Source organism: Cnephaeus nilssonii (genome assembly GCF_951640355.1).
Source record: "Cnephaeus nilssonii genome assembly, chromosome: 22".
Taxonomy (NCBI): Eukaryota; Metazoa; Chordata; class Mammalia; order Chiroptera; family Vespertilionidae; genus Cnephaeus; species Cnephaeus nilssonii.
In genome coordinates this window covers 26,549,074-26,571,290 of record NC_137093.1, presented here as the reverse complement: position 1 = coordinate 26,571,290, position 22,217 = coordinate 26,549,074, and the positions used below count along the sequence as shown (strand labels likewise).

At 45.7% G+C, this 22,217-nt stretch overlaps 1 protein-coding gene across 4 annotated transcripts in view; it reads left to right on the top strand.

Annotated features, from left to right (window-relative positions):
* Positions 1-19,372, top strand: part of PRR14L (proline rich 14 like) — a 28,695-nt gene extending 9,323 nt beyond the window's left edge. For all 4 annotated transcript variants that reach the window (XM_079762710.1, XM_079762711.1, XM_079762712.1 and 1 more), the window contains 7 exons: positions 5,741-5,813; positions 6,395-11,567; positions 12,585-12,656; positions 13,483-13,654; positions 14,201-14,307; positions 16,869-16,940; positions 17,609-19,372. In XM_079762710.1, coding sequence (XP_079618836.1) covers positions 5,741-5,813; positions 6,395-11,567; positions 12,585-12,656; positions 13,483-13,654; positions 14,201-14,307; positions 16,869-16,940; positions 17,609-17,885 — 5,946 coding nt within the window. In that variant the 3' untranslated portion in view covers positions 17,886-19,372. The remainder of the gene's footprint in view (positions 1-5,740; positions 5,814-6,394; positions 11,568-12,584; positions 12,657-13,482; positions 13,655-14,200; positions 14,308-16,868; positions 16,941-17,608) is intronic.
* Positions 19,373-22,217: the final 2,845 nt, after the last annotated feature.

Sequence of the window (22,217 nt, the reverse complement as noted above, 5' to 3'; positions counted from 1 at the left end):
GCAATTATTTCTTTTTTAAGCTCTATCATTGTTCAAAAACTGACTTTCCTTTTCACTTTGCTCCTATCACTAACTTTCTTAGGACCCATAGTGACTTATTGTAAATATCCTAATATATAAAAAGTCAGGGGCCATCGCGACTGAAACAACCAGACAGACAACCGAACACAGGCTGCGTGACGCTACAAGGCCAGCCGGGGGGTTAGTGAGGGACAACCAAACGAATGAACAGCAGGCTGCGTGGGGTGACCAGGCCGGCGGGGGGTGGGGGCAGTTGGGGGCAATCAGGCGGGCAGGCAGAGGCGGTTAGGGGTGATCAGGCTGGCAGGGGGACAGTTAGGGGTGATCAGGCAGGCAGGCAGGCGGGTGAGCAGTTAGGAGCCAGTAGTCCCAGATTGTGAGAGGGATGTCCGACTGCCGGGGATCGGGCCTAAACTGGCAGTTGGATATCCCCTGAGGGGTCCCAGATTTGAGAGGGTGCAGGCTGGGCTGAGGGGAACCCCCCTCCCATGCACAAATTTCATGCACCGGGCCTCTAGTTTAATAATAATAAGCAACAACAAAAGAAAAAAAAAAAACCACAAAAATATTCACAGCACAATTTCCTGAGATGTTAACATCATGAGGTTTAGTGGTAAACTGACTCATACTCATGCATTCGCTCCTTTGTTTGTCACCTGACAGGCATGTGACTGAGCATACAGGTATCAGCATGAATGGGTTGTCAGGTTGAGAACCGAAGTTTTGTTCTACAACTAAGACATTTTTTCTGTGAACAACTTGGTCAAGAACCGAATTGTTCGAGATGGGAGACATTTGAGAACTGAGGTTTGACTATACTATGACTAATAGTAATAAATGTAAGATTTTGTACTTGATTTTATAAATTGAACTCCACAAGTGAAAAAAGCAGTATTTTTTTTAAGAAACAGAAGACCTACAGGTTTTAGCTGGTCACTTAGAATTAACTTTGTGGTATGGCTGCCAAGGAAAGCCAGTTTGCTCTTAATGTACATTAAGAGAAATGTGTTCCCTGGACTGAGAGAGGGTGCTCTGTTGTCTCTGGCTAGCCTATAGTTAGAGTATCATACTCACAGGGAGTCCCTTCTCCCCGCAGCACTCAGATGAGCTCAAGATGCCCCTAGGGTTGGGAGGGTGTGGTGGGGAGAGGGGAAGCAAGAATGTGTCGGTGTTGGGGTTCCTGGCCAAAGAGGGTCCTTCCTGTCCCCTCCTCATGCTGAGCCTGGTGTCATATGTGGCAGGAGTATAGAAAACCAGGAATGTATTCCTGGATAGAAATTCACAATAACGTCACAACCTGACAACACACCATTGGAGGCCGAGTTGCTGGGCGTGTCTTCCTATGAAAGGGAAAAATCAAGAGAAGTGAGAGAAGCCTCGGGAATTTGGGAGCTGTGAAGCAGAAGTGGTTCTGTTGGGCACGGTTAGGCTCAGTGGGAGACCTGGCAGTGATGTCTCCTAGTCATTCTCAGGTCATAGGACCCTTTGGAAATCTAAATGAATGCTGCAGACCTCTCAGAAAATAAAACTTAACATTTCAGAAGGTTTGCAGAGCCCAGACATCCATGGACCTTGAGATAAGAACTCTTGCTAGAATGGCAAAACACCACAGGCACAGTCAAAAGACACTGATGGATTGGGAGAATGTATTTGCAACATATATCACAGATAAAGGATTTATATCTCTAATATATAAATGAAAAACCCAATAGCGGAAAGACAGATAAATCACTGTGTGTGTGTGTGTGTGTATGTGTGTGTGTGTGTGTATGTGTGTGTGTGTGTGTGTGTGTATTGTACTTGAACACATGAAGAGATGGTCAAACCCACTCATAATTAGAGACATGTGGTTCTGCTTTTTACTTGTAAGAATAGTGAAAACAAAAAATTATGACAACATATCTGGTTGGCAAGGCTGTGGAGAAAAAGCTATTCTCACAAAAGATATTGCCAGTGGGAACGCATAGTGATGTAACATTCAGAAGGAGACTTGGATTGCCCCTAACAAAACTACATATGCCCTGACCTGTTGACCTAGCATTGTTATTTCTGTGTATCTACCCTGAAGTACACCTTCGGCAGTGTAAAGTGTATCCACAAGGTTATTCTTTGAAGCATTATTTATTATTGAAAAATGTTGGTAGCATGTGCCTGGGTTGAATATGTTGTAATAGCTTTGGTTTCAGGACACAAGACTTTAGTCATACTCAATACAGACTCAGAAAAATTTCTAAATTGTCTGTGAGCTATAATACAAAGGCTCTTTGAAAGTACCTGGACAGGGGACATCAAGTAAGGAAACACAATGGTTGTTGATTACTTGTAGCATGTTACGCTGTTGGAAAACTTGTTTAAGAGACAATATTGTACAATTTTTATGACTTCACTTAAATGAAAGGCTGTTGGACTAGATGCCCATTAAGCTTACTTATTTCTCACCCTCAGAGTCTGTGATTCTAAGGGAAATTTGCAGTGGTGTGAAAGAGCTTACTGTTTGATGAAAAGGAAATCTTGTTGGAAAGAATTCATTTTCAGTAAAGGTGAAAAAATCTGAACTTTACACTCTCAGAAGTACAATTGGTGGCCATGAGCTGATCTCCGGGTCTGCCGGGGCACTGTTGTCCCCACAGCGATGGCTGCCCACAGCGATGGCAGTTCTTATCTCATACTAGAGGCCCGATGCACGAAATTCATGCAAGAGTACTAGTCGGCCTTCCTTCCCCCGGCTGCTGGCACCGGCTTCCCTCTGGCACCCAGGACCCGGGCTTCCCTCCGCGGGCTTCCCTCCAGCCGCCGGCAGGCACCCGGGACCCGGGCTTCCCTCAAAGCCCCTGGATGCCCAGTCTAATTAGCATATTACGCTTTTATTATTATAGGTTATTAAAAGTGTGTGACAAAGAAGTGACCAAAGCACTGGTGCCATACTGCTGAAGCTTAAGACAGAACTTCCTCCTAATTACTTTAGCAGTTCTCTTAGATAACTTATTGTGGGGGAATGCTATTAAATGTCTTACTGAACTAACATGTAAAGTCTTATGTAAAGTCACCAGTTGTTTCTCTGAATTGCAATGGATGGATGAAAACTCCTTTTTATTAAGCTCTGTTAAGATGACGTACAGTTACCGTTCTACAGCTGTTCCTTTCTAAATATGCAAACATAGGAAAGTGAGGGTTCCATCTAGAAATACAGAAGTTGCTTTATTTTCAGTGTACTTTGCTATGAACACAATCCTGGCTAGTTCCACAAACGTCATGAAGTAGGAAATATCTCATTTGCTCCATGTTGTGAACCTATAATTGTACAGGCAGGCCCATCCGAAGATGGGGGCCATCATCACTGCCTTCTACTGCCCTTCCATCTGCCTCTGCCTCCAGCTCAGGACGCTCGGGTTTGGAGGAGCTCAGCAGGGTCTGGTTACAAGCTGGGCTAATGGCTCAGCAATACATCAGGCCCCAAGGAGCTTTGGACTGCCCTGCTTATACAAGCTGACAGCCTGATGTATAGTCATTTCTCCCCTTAAGTGTTCGTGTGTTTTTCCTGCTCCAAACAAGTCTCATGGGAATGAATAAGAGAATTGTATTTCCCCCCCAGAACATACAGCCAGTTTTTGATGGGAAATAAGATTACAGACGAACAGTATAAGAATGGTCTTTAAGACCCTCCTAAAATCTGCCAAAACGCTGGAGAAGTCCCAGAGCTGCGTTTCATTCCAAAGCAGTGGTCAGGGAGATGGTGTGTTGCATGGGCAAGGCAAAGAATTTGTTTACTGTCAGTTTGAAAAACAAGTTGCGCTACTACATGATGTTTCTTATGTCCTATAGTTGATAGAATGCTGCAAACTATAGCAGTTATTTCACTTGAGGTTGAAACAGGGATCCATGGGAACTTTATCTTAAAAATCTATTCATTCCTGACAGATTTTGCAGGCAGTGTTAGTATAGTAATGATCAGATGTCAGTATCTAAAAAAATCTAGGTGGTAGGAAGAAATGTTTAGGATTCTACCTCCTGAAAGTTGGAACATTGATAAAATATTGTAGGAAATATCGATCAGTTGCCTCCCATACACGCCCTGACCTACTGGGGATCAAACCCGCACCCTGGGTATGTGCCCTGTCCAGGAATCGAACCTGCCACCTTTCCATGTATGGGGCAATGCTCCAACCAACTGCCCCACACCGGCCAGGGATGATTCTCAAACCCTCCCTCCCCCAAACTTTTAACTACTAGTTTGAACATCTATTGATGATGTTGCAGATAATACTTGCTTGAGATAATTATTACTGTGATTGTTGCCAAATGATGATTTTTCTATTCTCATCCTTCTATGGTAAGTAAGAGCTTTCTCTGTCCCCATTTACAAATAATGTCAGTCTGGCATCATGCTATAATTCATACTTTTTGCAAACATGGTAGTGTTACACATAAGTTATCTAGAAGATATTTGTTTTTAAGTTCATGGTCTGCAAAAGTATACCACACTAAAGCTTAACTACAAAATGAAAGAATAGACCTGCTTTATATATGCCAGTCCATGCTAATCCTCAGCTCTCAATTTCAGTGATGTTTTACTATTGCCCATGCTCACCTGTACTTGCCATTGCTCATTCGTTTTGTCTTCTCCCCTTTTTGGGTTCTGTTTCCACCACAGGCTTAAAGCCCAATGGCTGTGTGTGTGTGTGTGTGTGTGTGTGTGTGTGTGTGTGTGTGTGTAAGATTTTTAATTGATTTTTAGAGAGAGAGTGAGAGGGTGGCTGCCTCTTGTCTGCCCCTCCTGGGCATCGAGCCCACAACGCCAGCATGTGCCCTCACCCAGAATCAAACCAGCAACCTATAGGTACATGGGACAGCACCCAGCCAACTCCACTACACCGGCCAGGGCCCAAATGGCTTTTACTTGTTTTTTTTTGTAAGGTTTTTAAAGTGTTACATAAATTAGCAAAAGTTGTAATAATGATTTCATTGCCTGTAGATTTAGGTGAATGCTATGTGATAGTCTGTGCTTACCAGTTAAATCACCATGAAAAAAAAATGTTTTCTTATTCTTAGGGCAGGGGAAAAGAAATGACCCAGAAGGGGTTGAGTGTGAGCAGCTATCTCTGGTCTGTCAGTGTCTCCCAGCTGGTCAGTCTAATCCAACCTTAACCTTATGGGCTCCAAGCCATTTGCTGCACAGCGTGCACATTCTGCCACTGCCCCTTCCCAATTTTCTGAATTCCTTCAGGAGGAAGCTGGTTGTTATTGGTGGTGTTTCCCCTTAGCCCCTCCTCCCATGTGAAGGGGGATGAAAATAAAAAAATATATCCCTTCTACTAACTTTTGGAAGAAACTTTGGAAAGAAAATTGAGTATGTATTTCGAATGGTTAGGGACTCAGATACAGTACATCAAGTTTCATGATATATTTTTTAATGAAATTAAGATTACATTGGAGCAATTTGTTTCTTGATTCAGAAGGTATTTATAGGGCTTTGTATGGATCTTTAGGCCAACATTTTAAACCTCTGTTGTCCCGATCTTGGGAAAGTTGGCTTTTCCAGCTCAAATTCTAGAGAAGTGGGAGTTTTTATTGATTATACTTATTTAAATTTGAGGTTTCCTTCAGTTCCCAATCTTTGTGACTACTAGTGAATTTCCGGAGTCATAAAGAATTCTCATTCATGAGCTCAAGTATTCAGCAGAGCTCTGAGTCCTCCTGACTGCTGACCTTCTTCCTGCAGGAGGACCCCCGGATGCCGTCGCGCAAAGAACTGTTATGCATGGACCTCCCTGAGGATTGTCTGAGGATCAAAGGTATTTACTTCTCACAAATCTTCATACTGGGAATATTTATAAAATTGCATTTTTTTTTTTTTAAGTAGAGAGCATACTAACCCCCCATGTACCTCACTCGGTTTCAGTGATTACCACCAGCTCATGACCAGTCTTGTAGGGAAGCTTTTATTCCAGGTATTTCCGCTGAGGTAACTGATCAGTGACTTCTTTAGTATTTAATTATTTAAGTAGTAAGAAGGTAGTCATCTAATAATATAAGCTGTTATATTGTGAGTCTGCTTCGTTAATGTTTTAGAATGGAAGCTGCTTAAGACTCTGAATTAGGTGTGTCTTCATGTTGTAGTCCTTTGTCCTGCTAAGTACATTTAAGTAACACTTAGGGAAAGGCATTTGTTCCAAATTGCCTGTTTCAGTCAGGTACACTTAGGGCCCTCTGTCATGTTCTGCAGAGAACAAAACCAAAGGTTTAGTGCACTAACTTTGCAATTCTTCTTTTGAGTTGGGCATTTTTGTTGTTTGTTGCATGATTACTTTGCTCTACCTTCATGAATTTATTTTTTATGATTACATGCTGATTTGGAATTATTTCTTTTGTGCAGAAGGAAATGAACAAATTACAACTGAAATTCTGTCAAAATCTGCTGAACAAGTACAAGGTATGAAGGTCCATGGGACTAAGACAGATAATAATGATGGACACAAGGATGGCAATGTGAGTAAAGATCTCTCGGCTGAGTGCAGCCATTACCCGGAAGTAGACAAAATCATGACCAGTGGTGAGCTTTCAGAAACCAGCACATTAGTTTCCCTAGAGCCTTTAAACTTTGCGAAGCCTGGGTTAACAGAGGCAACTCCTAAAGAAAAAGCATGTGAAGAATTAAAAACTTGTTCTTCTTCGTTGTCATTATTACCAGGGAACAGTGCCATTTGCAAAGTGGACAATGGGAAGGAAGAGTTGTGTAAGTTAAGCCTTGTCTGTGAAGCAGATGACAATCACCACCAGATTGTTGGCCACCATAATGAAAAACACGGTTCTGCACATGCCAGTCCCAGACCCATGAGAAATGTAGCTGTAGAACCCTTAGGAAAAAATTCTGAAGTTTCATGTTTCAAATCAAGTTTATCTGGTCCAGAATCCAGAACAACAGCCTTAGAAAAATGTAGTTTTGCAGGTGATGGCTTGCTAAAGAGATCTGCTGAAAAGACAGAGAATTCCTGTTTTGATGGTGACGCTCAAAGCAAGAACTTGGCTTCTAGAGAAGAAAATGAAGAACGGTGTTTGAACTTGAGGTCTGAAGTGGGGGAATTCTTTCTTGTTAATGCCAAGCAACCAGAAGATGCCAGTGGTCATTGTTCTGGAGAAAAAAAGACTTTTGCCTCCCCAAAAGAAAATATCCACGGTAACTATTGCCTTCAAGGCAGTATCCATACAGACAGCTTCACTTCTCTAATGCCCAAGTCTTTTCCCGAAGCCACGGAAGTCATGTTTCCAAAAAAAGACTTGAATATCACTTTAGACATGCAAGGTAGCTTAACAGACCCTGAGGACCATAGAGAAACTTTTACTAATATAAGCCATCCAGGCAGACACTCTGAAGAAAGCAGTTTTTCCTCTTCGATGCAGATTGAAGAGCCAGAACAGACAACCACTATCGGGCCTGGTATGTTAAGTGAAAAGATTTACAGTAAAGACCCTAACTCCTTAGTCAGCACCCAGAGAAATCTGGAAGGTGACACCCAGTTAAATGAAGCATTATATAGTGACTTTATGATTGAAAAAAAAATCCTTGTGACTTTAATGCCAGAGGACCAGATAAGTCTTGTAAATGAGGAATCAAAACCCAACAAAGATGCTGCTCAGCTATTACCATCTCTAGAATTTGGTTGCAGACCTGAGTCAGAAAAATCTGTACAGACTGCACAGGACAGTATTCCACATTTAGGTGAACAGAGCATTGCCTGTGAGATGAATGAACTTCCCTCTACTGATGAACTGGTTCTAGACAAAATAGAAAGTGAATGTGTTTTAAATCAAGTGTCCCTTAATTCTCAAGATCATGCGACATTGTCAACTGACAAAGAGTTGCCTTTAGCACTAAGCAAGGATTCCCAACAGAGCCATCACCCTCCATTAGAGGATGGAGCCAGCGTCCTTACTGATATCCAAACCATCCCCATGAAGACAGAAATGAAAGACATCTCTCCACCGGATGACGAAACCTGTGGTGCCTCGTCAAACAATTTCACCTTAAATATCAAACCAGGAAGCCTACAAAGAAAAAACGAAATGGCTGATTCAGGAACAGAAGATCTACATTCCAGACTTCTGTCATGTAAGAAAGAAGCAGCAGTCTTGCCTCCAGAGGTCTCTATCATGGATTGTCAGAGTGTTCAACCTCAGCATCTCTCTAGCTGCCATTGTGTAGGGGAAAATGCACCAGGAGAGAGCATGTGTTCTGCGAGTGCTGCTTACGAGTCTAGCAGAATCATCCTGGAAGGTGAAAACTCTTCGAAAATCAACTATGAAAGTGCATTTCAGCACAGCGATCACTGCTCCCCAGGAAGAGAAGACTCCGTGGAAAGAAGCACCCATAAAGTGAGTTGTACATCAGAGGGAAGTGAGCTTAATGGAAGAGAAACTAAGGACAGCCTTCCAGGAGATAAGATCAGAAACGAAAGGACAGTAGGTATGTTAAATAGTGAAGCTTCCAACAAAACCATTCATGACACCAATCACATCCAACCCAGTGAGCAAGGGCTAGAATTAAAGGAACAGGATATACCCAGAGAGACTGTGTTTTATAAATATAACAACTCTGGTTGTGCCACACAAGAACTAAACCAATCTGTAAACATTCCAAATCCTGAAAAAGGATTGGAGCTGTCTCCTGCTAAGTGCTCCAGTTTTAAAAACATGAATCAAGCAGTTAAAACTCTTGATCAGAAGACAGATGAAGTCCTTGACTACCGGAGTAGCCCAGACAGACCAGATTCGTGTAGAAGTGAAGATAAACCAGCTAAGGGGACACTAGGTAGTGACCAGAGACAGGCCATCACAGAGCCTAACCCAGGGGAAAGCTGTAACCAAAAGAATCTGCCATTCAGTTCAGGCAATAACAACTCACTGTCTGGTGGTAGTCGGAAGAAAGGCTATTTGAAAGGAGGCTTTGAAAGGATTTCTAGTTGTGATAAGTCCACAGATGGTATGGTAGGCATCGCCTACACAAACTGTAATAATAAGCCTACACGAGGCATGCTGGACACACTTGGTGGTGTACGGCAAGGTGGACTGGCATTAACTGAAACCTCAAGGAGTACCCTGTCTCAGAGAGGAGACTCGAATGCTGCATTTATAGGACAGATTGACCAGGATTCAGAATTCCCAGATGCTACTTCCTCTGCAGTGGAATCTCTTGAAATAAAAAAATCATGTGAAGAGAAAGTTTGCAGATTGTTAAGCGATTGTGAAATGGAAGTGCGTCCAGACCCTTGTGCAAATGAGATAGAGTCTATTGCAGATCATGAGCCAAATACAAGAATATTGGATAGAGTAAATGTGTCCTTAAATCATATTCATCATGAACAGCAAGTTAAAGAAGCATCTCTGAGAGAAACACAAGGAATGGTTGAAAAATCAAGACAAGAAATACATTCTGAGTTTGACAAGGAAAATACCTTTGGAATTTCCTCAGAAGACTTGGTGTCTTCTAGGCACCAAGATGAGAACTCTGTTCCCCCAGAGAGCCTGAAATCCATTGAGATAATGCCGTTGTGTCTGTCTGCTCAAGAAACATCAGAAGCTAATATTAAAAGTGAAGAACCTGACCTGAAAAATATTTTTAAACCAAAAGAGGGTGAAATGCTTTGTGAAAGTGTCGAGGATTGCACAGTCCTGCCTGAGATGAAGGAAGGAGTACCAAGGAACACGAGGCATCCCGGCGAAGGAAACAGCATTGACATCGGTATGAAAAGTTGGCCTTTGATGATGGAAACAGAAACTAAAGTGAAAGGGGACGAAGCCAAAGAACATCAGAGGGGACCACCAGATCACTTAGCTGTGGGGGAGGAATCTGACCAGAGGATTACCAGAGAAGATGGTCACGGTGCCAGCAGGAGTGAGAGTTCTCAGACACACTGTAACTCCCGGAGGAGGTATGGTGATGCTGAAGAACAACAGAGCCAGAGGGATTTGGACTCCATGTTGCAGAAGGCCGAGGAATGTGAACATCAAGAAGAAGCACATACGATAGTGGAACAATGTACATCATCTAATATGTTGTCGGATGAAGTGCAAAATAAGAACCAACCTAAGGATTACAAATGTGAGTACACCAGGATGAGACAAGTCCCCCCAGCACAGCTGGCCCAGGGCAACATGAACGCACGGCTTCAGAAGCTGAAAGACCCACAGGAGGAGAAATTATGTCATCCATTAAAAAAGGACATGGCGCTGTGCATAGGTCCTCGCCTTCATAGTGCCCCCCAGAAGTCACAAGACGCCAACTCTGCGAGGTGTTACGAAATACACGGTGCCTTTGGGACCACTTCCCATCAGAAAGGAGTGCTTCCCTTAAAGAAGCAGCCGCATCGGGCATGTAAGAAAGTTTCCTGTCAGGGGCAAGTCAACATGGGGAGAAAAATAAGTCAAATCAGGAATTCTGCCTTTTTAAAGAGTTCCCCTGAAACCATCCCCACAAGAGCGCACAGATTGCTCAGTTCACCTGCTCTGTCTGCACCCGCACGGCTGGAACCCGAAACAGTACCGAGCGGGAGCCCCGTTAGGCACATACCAAAGCAGAAGGCTGCCCCGGGCCATCTCCTAAGGAGCCTGAACGCCAGGAAGCCTACCAAAGACTCAGCCTTACTCAGCCAGCTCTCCGTCCTCGCCTCCAGGCTGGCCCCAGCCTCCAAGACCCACAGGCTAAGGCACCGGCGGTGTTCCTCTGAACTCCTGCCAGTGGCGAAAAGCTACAAGCGGCTCCGGTGCAGAAAGCTCCTGGATGGATTTTCAGACAATATGATGCAGCTGAGTCCATATTTGACAGCTAGTGGATGGGACAGGCGGCCTAACAATAAGCCCTTGACACTTTATCCGCTCGAAGCCATCAAAATGAGCTTCGTAGATTTGAGCAACAAGATGCCGCTGCTGCTGTTCAGTTCTGGAATCTTCCCAATATCCTTTCACGTGAAATCAGGCTCCGAGCGCATGCCTGAGTCCCCGCGGACTTTTCCTGAGCACTGTGCTCCGGCCAGGCTTGCCTTCGGGGAGGCCACCCCGTGCCCTTCTCAACCTCCCAAGTGGACCTTCTCCTTCTTCTTGTCCCACGGTTGCCCTGGGATGGCCACCTTCAGGGAAGACACTGGGCTCCGTGCCCAGGCACATACCCAGGCTCCTCCACAGCCTCCAGCTCCTCTCCAAGACTCCGGAGGCACCGCCATAGTCCAGACCAGAACGGGCTGCTCTGTCCTTGGCCTTCACACACTCCTAGCACTTTGTTCCCCGGGATGTTACCGAATCTGGACAAAAAAACGGAGCTTCTCCGGTCACATGCCTACCATGCAGAGGCTCTTCATGACTCAGTTTACACAGGGCTTGAGAGGGTTAAGGTCTCCAGCCTCCATAGCAGACAAGATCTTCTGTTCTCTGCCCTATTCGGTGGGCCGAGTGCTGTCTGTTTGGAGCCAGCATGGGCCTTCTGCCTGCCCCTTCGAAGCCTCTGCTCTGCATTCCACTCACGGCAAGCGACAGCCAACTCTGGACATCGCCAGCAGGTAAGTTGTCCCCTGTTCTTTGTGAGTGTTCCGTCTTTGCTGCCTGCCATCAGGGAGCGGGAGGGCCACTGCTGGATAAGCAGGGCTATTGGGAGCTGTGTCTGCATCCTGTTTATACCTTGCCCAGTCTCTGCTGAGAAAATGGGGCAGTAATTTAAATGCAGACCCCTCTAATTTCCTGCAGAACCCTTTATTTGGTGCCATTCTTTGTTCTGTCCCATTCATTCTGCAAACCATCAAGTCTTTTGAATTTCTTTTCTCCTCTTGTCCCTACTTTGAAAAGAACAACATTACACGTTAAGTAGTGACAAATAATGGCTTGTAGCTATAACTTGTTCCCAAAGTATAATATACCAGCACCTAATTCAGAGTTTGGTGTGTAAAGGATACGAAGAAATACCTTTTTAACAACTTAATTACGTAGGCGTCACCAAATCTGGTTTGTGAACCTTTGCATTTCTTTCTGGAACAGAAAGGCTTCCAAGATTGGCATTTACATACTATAGTTGTAGAATTTATAGAATTTTACGTGAACTTGGAAGAGAGTTCTTGTGGTTTGACCACTAGGAAAATAATTTCACTACTATCATTTTACCTTCTAATTGAAAGTTAGAGAAGAAAAAGAATTTGAGAGTTATAACCCTAAAGATCTGATTTAGATGTAATAGATACATCCTCCTGTTTGTAACCCTTTGACTAAATAGAAACTTTAAACATGTTTTATGTTGCCCTTATGACTCTTTTCCCCTCCTTTCTCTTACTTGTCCTCTGCTTATTTCTACCTTCTTTCCCTCTAAGTGAGAAAATAATCTCCCATCGGCCTGCCTCCATTCCAGTGATGAGCACATAAATGAAATGCTCCCAACTGGGAGATTGTCATCTTTCTGAGTGACTGACATTTCTTATCTGCCGAGGGCTCTAATTGAGTGTCATGTGCTAAACCCATAATGACATCAAAACGTTTTCTGTTGTTCCGCTGCCCTAACCTATTGCTCATGTACTTTTGCTTCGCTTCAGCCACACCATGTTGCCATATGTGCCTCTTCCAGGCATGGAAGCTACTTACAACGCGAGTGGCAGTCAGATAAGGTGAGTCCTGGAGTGAGTGTGTGTGTGTGTGTGTGTGTGTGTGTGTGTGTGTGAGAGAGAGAGAGAGAGAGAGAGAGAATGAATATGCTAGCGATGGTGTGGATCAGGCCTGGTGTGATTCTGAGCTTTTGTTTTCTAAACCAGATTGAATCTTAGATTCAAATGTGTTTTATTATAAGTAACAACCAAGAATGTGTAATCAATACCAAATAAGGGGGGGGATCAAAATCACTTAGCCAGCTCATTATACTGTAAGTTCCCTCTCAAGCTATTTTTGGTCATTGAGCCAACTTCAGTGCCTGGATGGGATTGATCTCATCTGCCTGCATTTCATTTGTTTAGTTCACTAAATGTCTTCTCCCTTCCAAAACATCTGTTCCTTTTTACATTTTTCCTTATTCATTACTTTTTCCTTATTTCAGGCGTCCTCAAACTACGGCCCGCGGGCCACATGCGGGTGTTTTTGCCGTTTTGTTTTTTTACTTCAAAATAAGATATGTGCAGTGTGCATAGGAATTTGTTCATAGTTTTTTTTAAACTATAGTCCGGCCCTCCAACGGTCTGAGGGACAGTGAACTGGCCCCCTGTTTAAAAAGTTTGAGGACCCCTGCCTTATTTTATCGCTCCATACCAATGAAATGGATTGACTGCATTCTTGTAAATTTTTGTATACGCACACAGGCCATGTCCAGATGTGACTAGAGATCAGGTTGAAATGTCATTGCTGGCAAAAGGCTTCAGCCCTAGTCTGGGTGTTAAGTTCAATGTGCTGAGGTAGAAAGTGAGCCCAATCCTTTTTCTTGTGTTTTTCTCTCGGTGCTGCTAGGCTAGAGCCTCCATTCCCTGCCCTGGTACCAAAGTCTCTCTTGGTAACAGACTCGGCTGTCGGCAAGCTCCTGCTGTCAGCCTCTGAGTTCCCGGTCCCTGGATTAGATGAACTGGATGGTGTGACAGCAGCGCGCCCCCGTCCCCAGAGCAGCCCTCCAGAACAGAAAGAGGTGAGTGTAAAGTGCTCGTGGGGTCAGGCGGCAGAGGCACTGGAGATGGCCAGCGATGACTACAGGTCACGTGATAGGTACACATGGGCCCTGGCTGCCTTTACTGACCACCTTTAGCTTCAGCTGAGGACTGGAGATGACCAAGACAGGAGGTTTTCTGTTTGTCCACTAAAGGATACCCTGGATCTCTTAATCTCATTGTTTTCTGGATCCTTTTTTCTTAATGACAGAATTTAACCATGTTTAGAGAACTAGACCACAGCGCTGCTTCATGCATTCAGAGGATGAGTGAATGATGGCATTTTTCAGTTTTGCAACATCTGCTGTCTCCAACAGACAATGATAGGGTTCTCTTTTAATAATGTAAAATAGGGTAGCTGCTGGAAACACTGGTGGCAGGAGTGCAGGGGCCGCTTTGTTGTAAAGTACTTATTAGAGTCATCTGTAAATGGGGGCTGTGATATCTTGAGGGTGAAAAAAAGGGACTTTATATTTTTTAAAATATCTTACAACGTGACATATCTTTCTTTTTAACCCTTAAAATAGGCTGAGCCAGAGAAGAGGCCAAAGAAAGTCTCACAGATTCGCATCCGGAAAACCATTCCTAAGCCAGACCCCAATCTTACCCCCATGGGCCTCCCTCGCCCCAAAAGGTGAGCTCTTTCTCAGTACACACGGCTTCACTCCTGTGGAAGATGGTTGGGCACAATGTCATGACCTTGTAATGACCTACACTCTTGAGCTATTTACTCCTAAGGTTGAGCCAAGAATATTCATTGGCAGTGTGGCCAGAGGTTTCTGTGCAGAGATATCTTACCCCGGTCCTCATCCTCCGTACTGAGCTCACCAGGCCAGGCTGGTGCTGCCCCTCTGGGTGCATACTCTCTGTTCGCCCTTCAGTGGTGCTGGGAGGAAACTGTTGTCACCCCAGGTGTAGGTGAGGGTGTGAGCTTCCAGTCACGACACAGGTGGTTTCTGTCTCACACAGCCCTTCCGGACCCCACAGCTCAAGCTCACAACATTCTGTGCACTAAACTAGGAGAGGGCCTAAATGTTATGAAGGAAAGAGGAAATTTTTTTAATGTTTTTAGAAAATGCCAGATCCATGTTATGGTCTACTTATAGCCTTAAAAGATTTGGTTTCTAAAGATTTATTTTTATTTTCTTAAACTGGGCCAACATGTCATAAACCATTTGGTCATTTTGTTTTATTTATTTATTTTTTTTGTTAATCCTCAACCAAGGGTATTTTTCCATTGATTTTTAGGGGGAGTGGGAGAAGGAAAGACAGAGAGAAACATCGATGTGAGAGAAACACATCAATCGGTTGCCTCCTGCGTGAGGCCCGACCAGGGCTCGGGCTGTGGAGGAACCTGCAACTGAGGTACATGCCCCTGACCGGAATTGAACCCAGGACCCTGCGGTCCGCAGGCCGACGCTCCATCCACTGAGCCAAACCAGCTAGGGCTCTAAAGATTCATTTTTTATGACAGAGGCCATTGCTAATCTTACAAAGTGAAGTGGGGAGAAAAAACAGATTCCAAATTATGTATTTAGCCTGAATTTTGGAATTATATGTGTTACATGGACACACTATGAATTGAAACATTTCTTAAAAGATCTCCAGAGCTATATTTTCATGTAGTGGATCTCACTCCTTCATTTCTCATTGGCAAATAGAAGCCTAACATGGTCCCTGAAGTCACCCCAGGTAAGTTACTTAATTACCTTCCTGAGCTTCTAGAAACTTCTCTGTAAAATGTGAGTAAGAATTCCCAACACTCAAGGTTTTTGTACAGTCCAATAGAGAAAAAAAAAGTACTGTAGCTATTATACTGCTTCACACAACACATATGCAATTAATAGTTAACTATTACTATGATCATAATTGATGTTTCACTTTTCCCATGTGGTTTTCATCTTATTGTATTTTTATTTTATAGTTCTATTATTGATCATTACTAGAATAAAATAGGATTCAAAATTGGATGTATTCTATCTTGTAGATAAAAGTTCTGAAAACCAGCCTGGCTGGCATGACTCAGTGGTTTAGCGTTGATCCATGAACTAGGAGGTCACGGTTCAATTCCTGGTCAGGGCACATGCCTGGGTTTTGGCCTGATCCCCAGTGTGGGATGGGCAGGAGGCAGCTGATTGATGATTCTCTGTCATCACTGATGTTTCTATTTCTCTCTCCCTCTCCCTTCCTCTCTGAAGTCAATAATATATATATATATATATATATATATATATATATATATATATATATATATTATTTTTTTATTTTATTTTTTTTAATTTCTGAAAAGCTGTTCTGGCCGAGTAGCTCAGTTGGTTTAGAGCATCATCTGATAATACCAAGGTTGCGGGTTTGATGCGTGGTCAAGAACAATAACTCTACCTCAATCTGTCAATGGTTTTCAGTGGCTATCAATAGCACAAAAAGGGTGAAAACGGGGGTCATGTCCCTTGTGATGGAAGCATACACCACCATCTAAAAATCTTCCTAGCCAAATGCACCTTAATCTGATTATGCTTCTTTATTTAATTGCTTGTCTATAGGAAATACCTATAGTATTCCCATATGTCTAGGTCAAAGAAGCATGTAAAATTATGCCATGTAGATGTAATCAAGTAAAAACATCTTGACTGGGGAATCCAGATTACTTGATTTCTTCAACAAATAAATTACAAAATAAAAAAGGAGACAAAATAGAATACTAATAACATAAATTTGGACAGTACTGATCTGATTTAGATAGAAGTTCCAAGGGCCTTGTGTTGTTTGGGAGAAGGGTAAAAATATTGATGTACTTCAATTTCTAAGTTCAATATACTCATAAAATTTTTGCCAACCACTAAAAGAATAGAAGAATGTATGATTTCCAAGCCAGGAGACGGGCAGTAAGAGAGACAGAAGCAAGTGAGGCGGGGGCTGGGGGTGCGTCAATTGAGGATAGAAAAAGGAGCAGTAAGTTAAGAAAATAGATAGAAATTCAGCTGTATCATTCCCCATAAGTATAAATGAGCTAAATTTCATAACATCAGAGAATGGCAGCCTGGCGGGGGGGGGGGGGGGGAAATCCAGTACATGTTCACATGAAACACATCTAAAACATACTACAGAAAGGTCGAAAGTAAATAAATGGAAAGAACAGAGTTAGGAAGCCAAGCTTACCTCTTGTAAGAGACGAACATTTTGTTCTCGTTTCAGGTTAAAGAAAAAGGAGTTCAGTTTGGAAGAAATATATACCAACAAGAATTATAAGTCTCCTCCTGCAAACAGGTAGGTCCATATGAGCAGGCAGTCATAGACGGGGAGGGCTTCTGACATGATCGATGTAAATCTCCAGCTCTTTACCTGCAGACAGGGTACGCTCAGTTCTTCCCATGTCAGGTCTTGGAAATTACTAGAATCGATGCTTTTAGTTCCCAGCATTTGAATTGGGGTCGGTGGTGGGATGGGAAAGAAATGTATATTGGGGTTAGTTAATACCGAAATGTAGTTTCATTTTAGTTTGTACTGGAGTTTTTACTGAATATGCTGGCTGTCTTTTGGACTAATAATCACTGATATTCAGATATGATTCCAAACACAGAAAAGGTTTTACTTGGCTGCCTTTGGGTCTAAATTCAGTTCAGGTCATGGAACTGTATTCCCATCCCCCCAAAAGTAAATATCTGAGGTGATGAGTGTGTTAACCCCAATGTGTGAATCCTTTACCAGTGCGCAATTATATCAAATCACATTATATGCTTTTAAATACATTACAATTTTAGTTGTCAGTTATAACGCGACAAAGTTGAAAAAACACACACACACGTTAAAGAAAAGATACTGGCCAGAGGAAACAGTTGCCTACGGAGTTAGTGCAGACAGCTCTCAGCCCTGTTGACTAGAAGTGTTGCCCTGTGCGTGGGTGTGGAGGTGATCGTGTTGTGTTCCCCCCTTAGGTGTTTAGAGACCATCTTTGAGGAACCCAAGGAACGAAACGGTACGCTAATCTCCATCAGCCAACAGAAGCGGAAGCGCGTTCTAGAATTTCAGGATTTTACCGTCCCGAGAAAGAGGAGAGCTCGTGGGAAGGTCAAGGTGACGGGCAGCTTCACCAGAGCCCAGAAGGCAGCACTTCAGAGTCGAGAGCTGGATGCCCTTTTGATACAGAAACTGATGGAACTGGAGACCTTCTTCGCCAGGGAAGAGGAGGAGGGGCCGTCACCTGGGTGCTGAGAAGCCGTTGGGTTGGGGCGTCTCAGTGTGAGTTCCCAGGCCGCCTGCGAAGAGGTTGCGTCAGTTTGCCCAGTGCCCAAGCTACTCAGACTGCAGGCCATGGATTTCCCTGCTTCAAGGTGCAGCCTCTTTAGAAACTGGTGCCGGAGGGCCCTCTACTTCGCCTGCTGAGCCCCGCACCTCCGGAGCGCTCCCTCCTCCCGGCGGTGGTCCTGAGTGGCACCGGCCGCCGCCCCCCGCACTCCGCCGTCCACAGCGGAGGACCAGCGCGCCTTCCACAACACTAGGTTCCACGGGCTCCGGCATCGACGTCCCTGCGGAAGCGTCACGCTGTTTACCGTGGTGCTCGACCAAGACGGCTGACAGACGTTGCCCAGGGCGGGGGCCTGGCATCCTCGCCTGAGTGGCCTCGGGCTCGGTTCAGTCGCCGAGGAACGAAAAGCCTGTGGTGGTTCCTAACCCTTTGAGTCCGTCTGCCCAGAAACTGGGGTGTGCGTGTGCGCGTGTGCGTGCGTGCGTGCGTGCGTGTGTGCATGCATGCGTGCGTGTGTGTGTGTGTGTGTGCGTGTGTGTGCGCGCGTGCGTGCGTGCGTGTGTGCGCGCGTGTGTGTGTGCCTTTTTCCCATCATTTTTTCCTCCCTCTGTGACTGTGGGTCACTAGTGCCAGAGGGGCCATCCAGGCCCCATTCAAAGTAAGTTGCACTTTTTAATGTTGTGTTATTTTCATTTGTTTTATTCCTTTTTTTTAAAAAATTGCTGCATGTTCAGAGCCTTTAAATGTGATTTTAAAACAATTTTTTAAGACATTGAGGAGGAAGATAATACATGTCTGCAGAATAGATGGCAGGCGTTTGGCCCAGTCTGTCAGTGCCTGGTCTGGGACGGCGGAGAGACCTTTTCCACCCACGTGTTTCTGCAGTCCCTTCCCCATCTCTCCCGTGGACTTCATAGGAGGGAGCACGTCTTTCCTCTGGGCTCTCATTCTCGCGTGCTGAGGAGATGTATTAATTTTAATGACGGAAGTAAGAGCAGGTTTCTCTCCCAGTCATTTTTAAAGGGTGAAGGTTGGGTGTGGTCTTAATGGATTTTATCTGAAGTGCTGGAATGTAACCAAGTTGGGTACAACATGGGCGGTGGTGGAGGCCGACCAGCGTGCTTGCAGCTGTCGGAGCAGCCGGCCCTGAGAGTGGGGAGGGGCCCCCACGGTTCAGGCTCAGGGGTGTGTCCTTGCGGTGGGATCGCGGAATCCCACGGCCGGCCGGCGCCTCTGAGGACACCTCTTTGTACTCTGGGCTCCTGTGTCGAACCCACTGGAACTGTAGAATGCCAGTGCTTGCTGAGCTGCTTTTGTGCCCACGGGAGTCTGGGCAGAAGGATGCCGTGTGGGTTAGCAGGCCCAGAGGTTTCATTCCTTTCCCACTAATCCCTGTGTGCCGCCCCTGCTTCCCCGGCCCTCTTCCCTTGTGTTTTTTCCTCCCTCCCCCCTCCCCCCCCCCCCCTCAACAAAAGTTCAGAGAATTACATTCCTTGGCTGGTGAATGGAGTACTAGGCCCAGCCTCAGGACACTGGCCACCTCTCCCTGTCCTCCTAGGAGCCACTGCGGAAGCCGCTGCCAATGGGAACTGTCCAAGCTGCACACACTTGGGAGCCAGTCTGTTAGAGGAGTGAGCGGTGCCGCCCTGGGATGTGTCTCGCAGGTTTCTTTTGTTCCCCGTTTGTCCGTGGGGAGACGGGGGGGCGGGAGGTCTCTATGTGCCTTGCCTTTGCGGGTTGACAGTCTGTGCCACACTGGAGCAGAGACAGGCGTGAGCTGGGAAAACAAAGGCCCCATCTCAGACATGGCCCAGCGAGTCCCATGCACACCTGGAGTCCCGAGCTGCTCAGGCCGGGCGGACAGCGTCAGCAGAGCCAGCCTCCCCCGGCTCTGAGGGAGCGAGCCCGTTCTGCCCTACACGTCCACTTGGCCTGGACTGTATGGACACGACCTGTGTTCACCTCGGTGCTGCTCCCTCCCTGGGACAGGGTCCGTGGGGCTTCTGTCTTCTTGTTTGGGGGGGGGGGGTGAGGAATACGGTGTGCCCTTGCACAGTCGTGCTCAGGGAAGCACTGCTGGACAAGCTTGCGAACGCCCAGTGCGTCACCAGAGCCCTGTTTGCCGGCACCCGTGCGGTGTAGCCGGGTCAGCGATGTGTAGCCACGTCATCCTGCAGGCTGACGTTGAGGTGGGCACAACTGTGGCATCAGCAACATTTCAGTTACGACTTCAGGTTTGCCTGTGAGAGGCATGGCATTTTACGGGCCAGCAGCAGTGATTTGGGACATTGGTCTCTGGGAAGGGAGAACTGGTGGAAATGGAGACCTGGGCTCCTTCCTCGTCCTGGGAATGTGGGAGGGAAGCTGCTCCGAGGCCAGCCTGTCTGTGCTTGAGATTCTCGGCATGCCCTCTGGCGAGGCCTTTCCCTGCCGCAGAGTTAAGAATGGGTCCCCACTGCGAACTTGCAGCTGCTTACCTAAGGTTGCTAGAAGGGTTCTAGCCACGCTCAGGCACACGTGTCTTAACCTCTCTTCTCCCCATTGGCTAGCCAGCTGCCGCTGTCTGTGGTCCTCGGAGCCTGTGGGTCCCGCCGATGACTGGGGATGTGAGTCAGCTGCTGGCACACGGCCTGCCCTGAGCGTCTGGTCCTGGGTGGGCGCTGGTACAATTCCTAAGTTTGGGGACTTCCTTCCGAAGTGGCAGGGAGTTCTAGTTAACTATAACTTACTCAACTCTGGTTTAGTGTCATTAAGATGGGAAAGGGAGGAGAGATCTCAGGTCCAATTGGGGTTCCACCCATCAGTTTTTCGCTGAGTCTTTGAACTATGGGTTTTCTCATCTTTTAGTTTATAGCTGTATTTGCTTTCCCACCTACCTTCCCCGTCTCCTTTCCTTTGGCCTCCTTTCCAGCTTCATTCCTTCATACCTCATCACCTTTTAAACCAGATTATGTCCACTTTTTCTTACTGACCTTACTCTGAGAGCTACAGCCGAGGGAGGTACAGTGGAAAGACATGTAGCGTTTGCCTTATTGGAGCCTGAAAAGCTCAGAAACTCATGCTGTGAATCCCAAAACTCTGCGCTCCAAGAGCTGTGAAAATCATGACACTTTGTCACAATTTTGCCTGAAAGAGTCTTGAGTGGGTGGCAGAGCCATTCGGAGGTAAATTCCAGATCCCATCCTCCGGGCAGGCCCCTCCGTCCCCCACGGCTCCGTCCCTGCCCGCCAGGCCAGGCCAGGAGCCGCCCCGAGGGTGCAGGGCTGGGGCGGGTCCTCGAGCTTTGGTGCAGCCTCGCGGCGCCCGGAGCCAGCCTTGTCTCCAGGCCAGAATGCCATCTCAGTCCCATATGTGCGTGAGCGTCCGCAGAGACCAACTTTAGGCAGCGGTCCTTTCCTCCCGGTCCCTGGGGTGGGAGGTGTATGCAGTTGGTGCTTTTTAAAATTCTCCTGTTTTGTTTCTGTAAGCTTTTCCCCTGGTATCATGGAAAGGACCTCTTAATCACCACCTTGTGGGTGGCTGTATCCAAAGTCTAAATAATCGGCCAGATAACGTGGAGCAACCTTTCCTGAACTCATGGAATGGAAGGGTTCCTTCACCACAACTGAACTTCTGTGTGAAAGGCCGGCTGGGGAGAAGGCTCAGTTTTATCACAATCAAATGTAATCTTCTCTAACCACAACTGGGGCAGCAAAGGCTATCTGATGGCAAAGCGAGGGCCCCTTACCGTCCACCATCCAGCACAGCAGTCAGGGTTGATGCTTGTTCATTGTGTGTCTTCACGAGTCCCTCTCTGGTGCTGAATTGGATTTGAATTTTGGTGAGAGGCCTCCGCATCTCCGTGGGCTGGGCTGGCCAGTAAGTAGCTGCCTGACGTGTTTATATATTATCACGGTCAATAGTTCAGTGAGATTTTGTACATTTTTTGGTAACATTGGCATACATGATGCCCCTGCAGCTCCTGTTCTGTTTGGTAGTTGTGCCTCTAAAATTCCCACTGTTATGTGTGTTAATTTATGAAAATAAAGAATTTTTGAAACCTTTCCAGTAACTCTCCAGGCTGTTATTTTATTCTTATGGTTTGGCATTAAGTTAAAATTGTGCCTGTAATGTCATGAGGCAGGTTCTTTTAAATAGACATCACAGAGTTATAATCAGAACAGGCATTCTACCTTCCAAAGCGTCACCAGGCCCTGAGGCCTGCCCTGTGCCCAGGACCTGTGGCACTCCGCCTCTGGGTGCCTTCTGTGCCTACCAGGAAGCTTTTCTTCCTTTTTTTGGTTAATTCTCATCTGAGA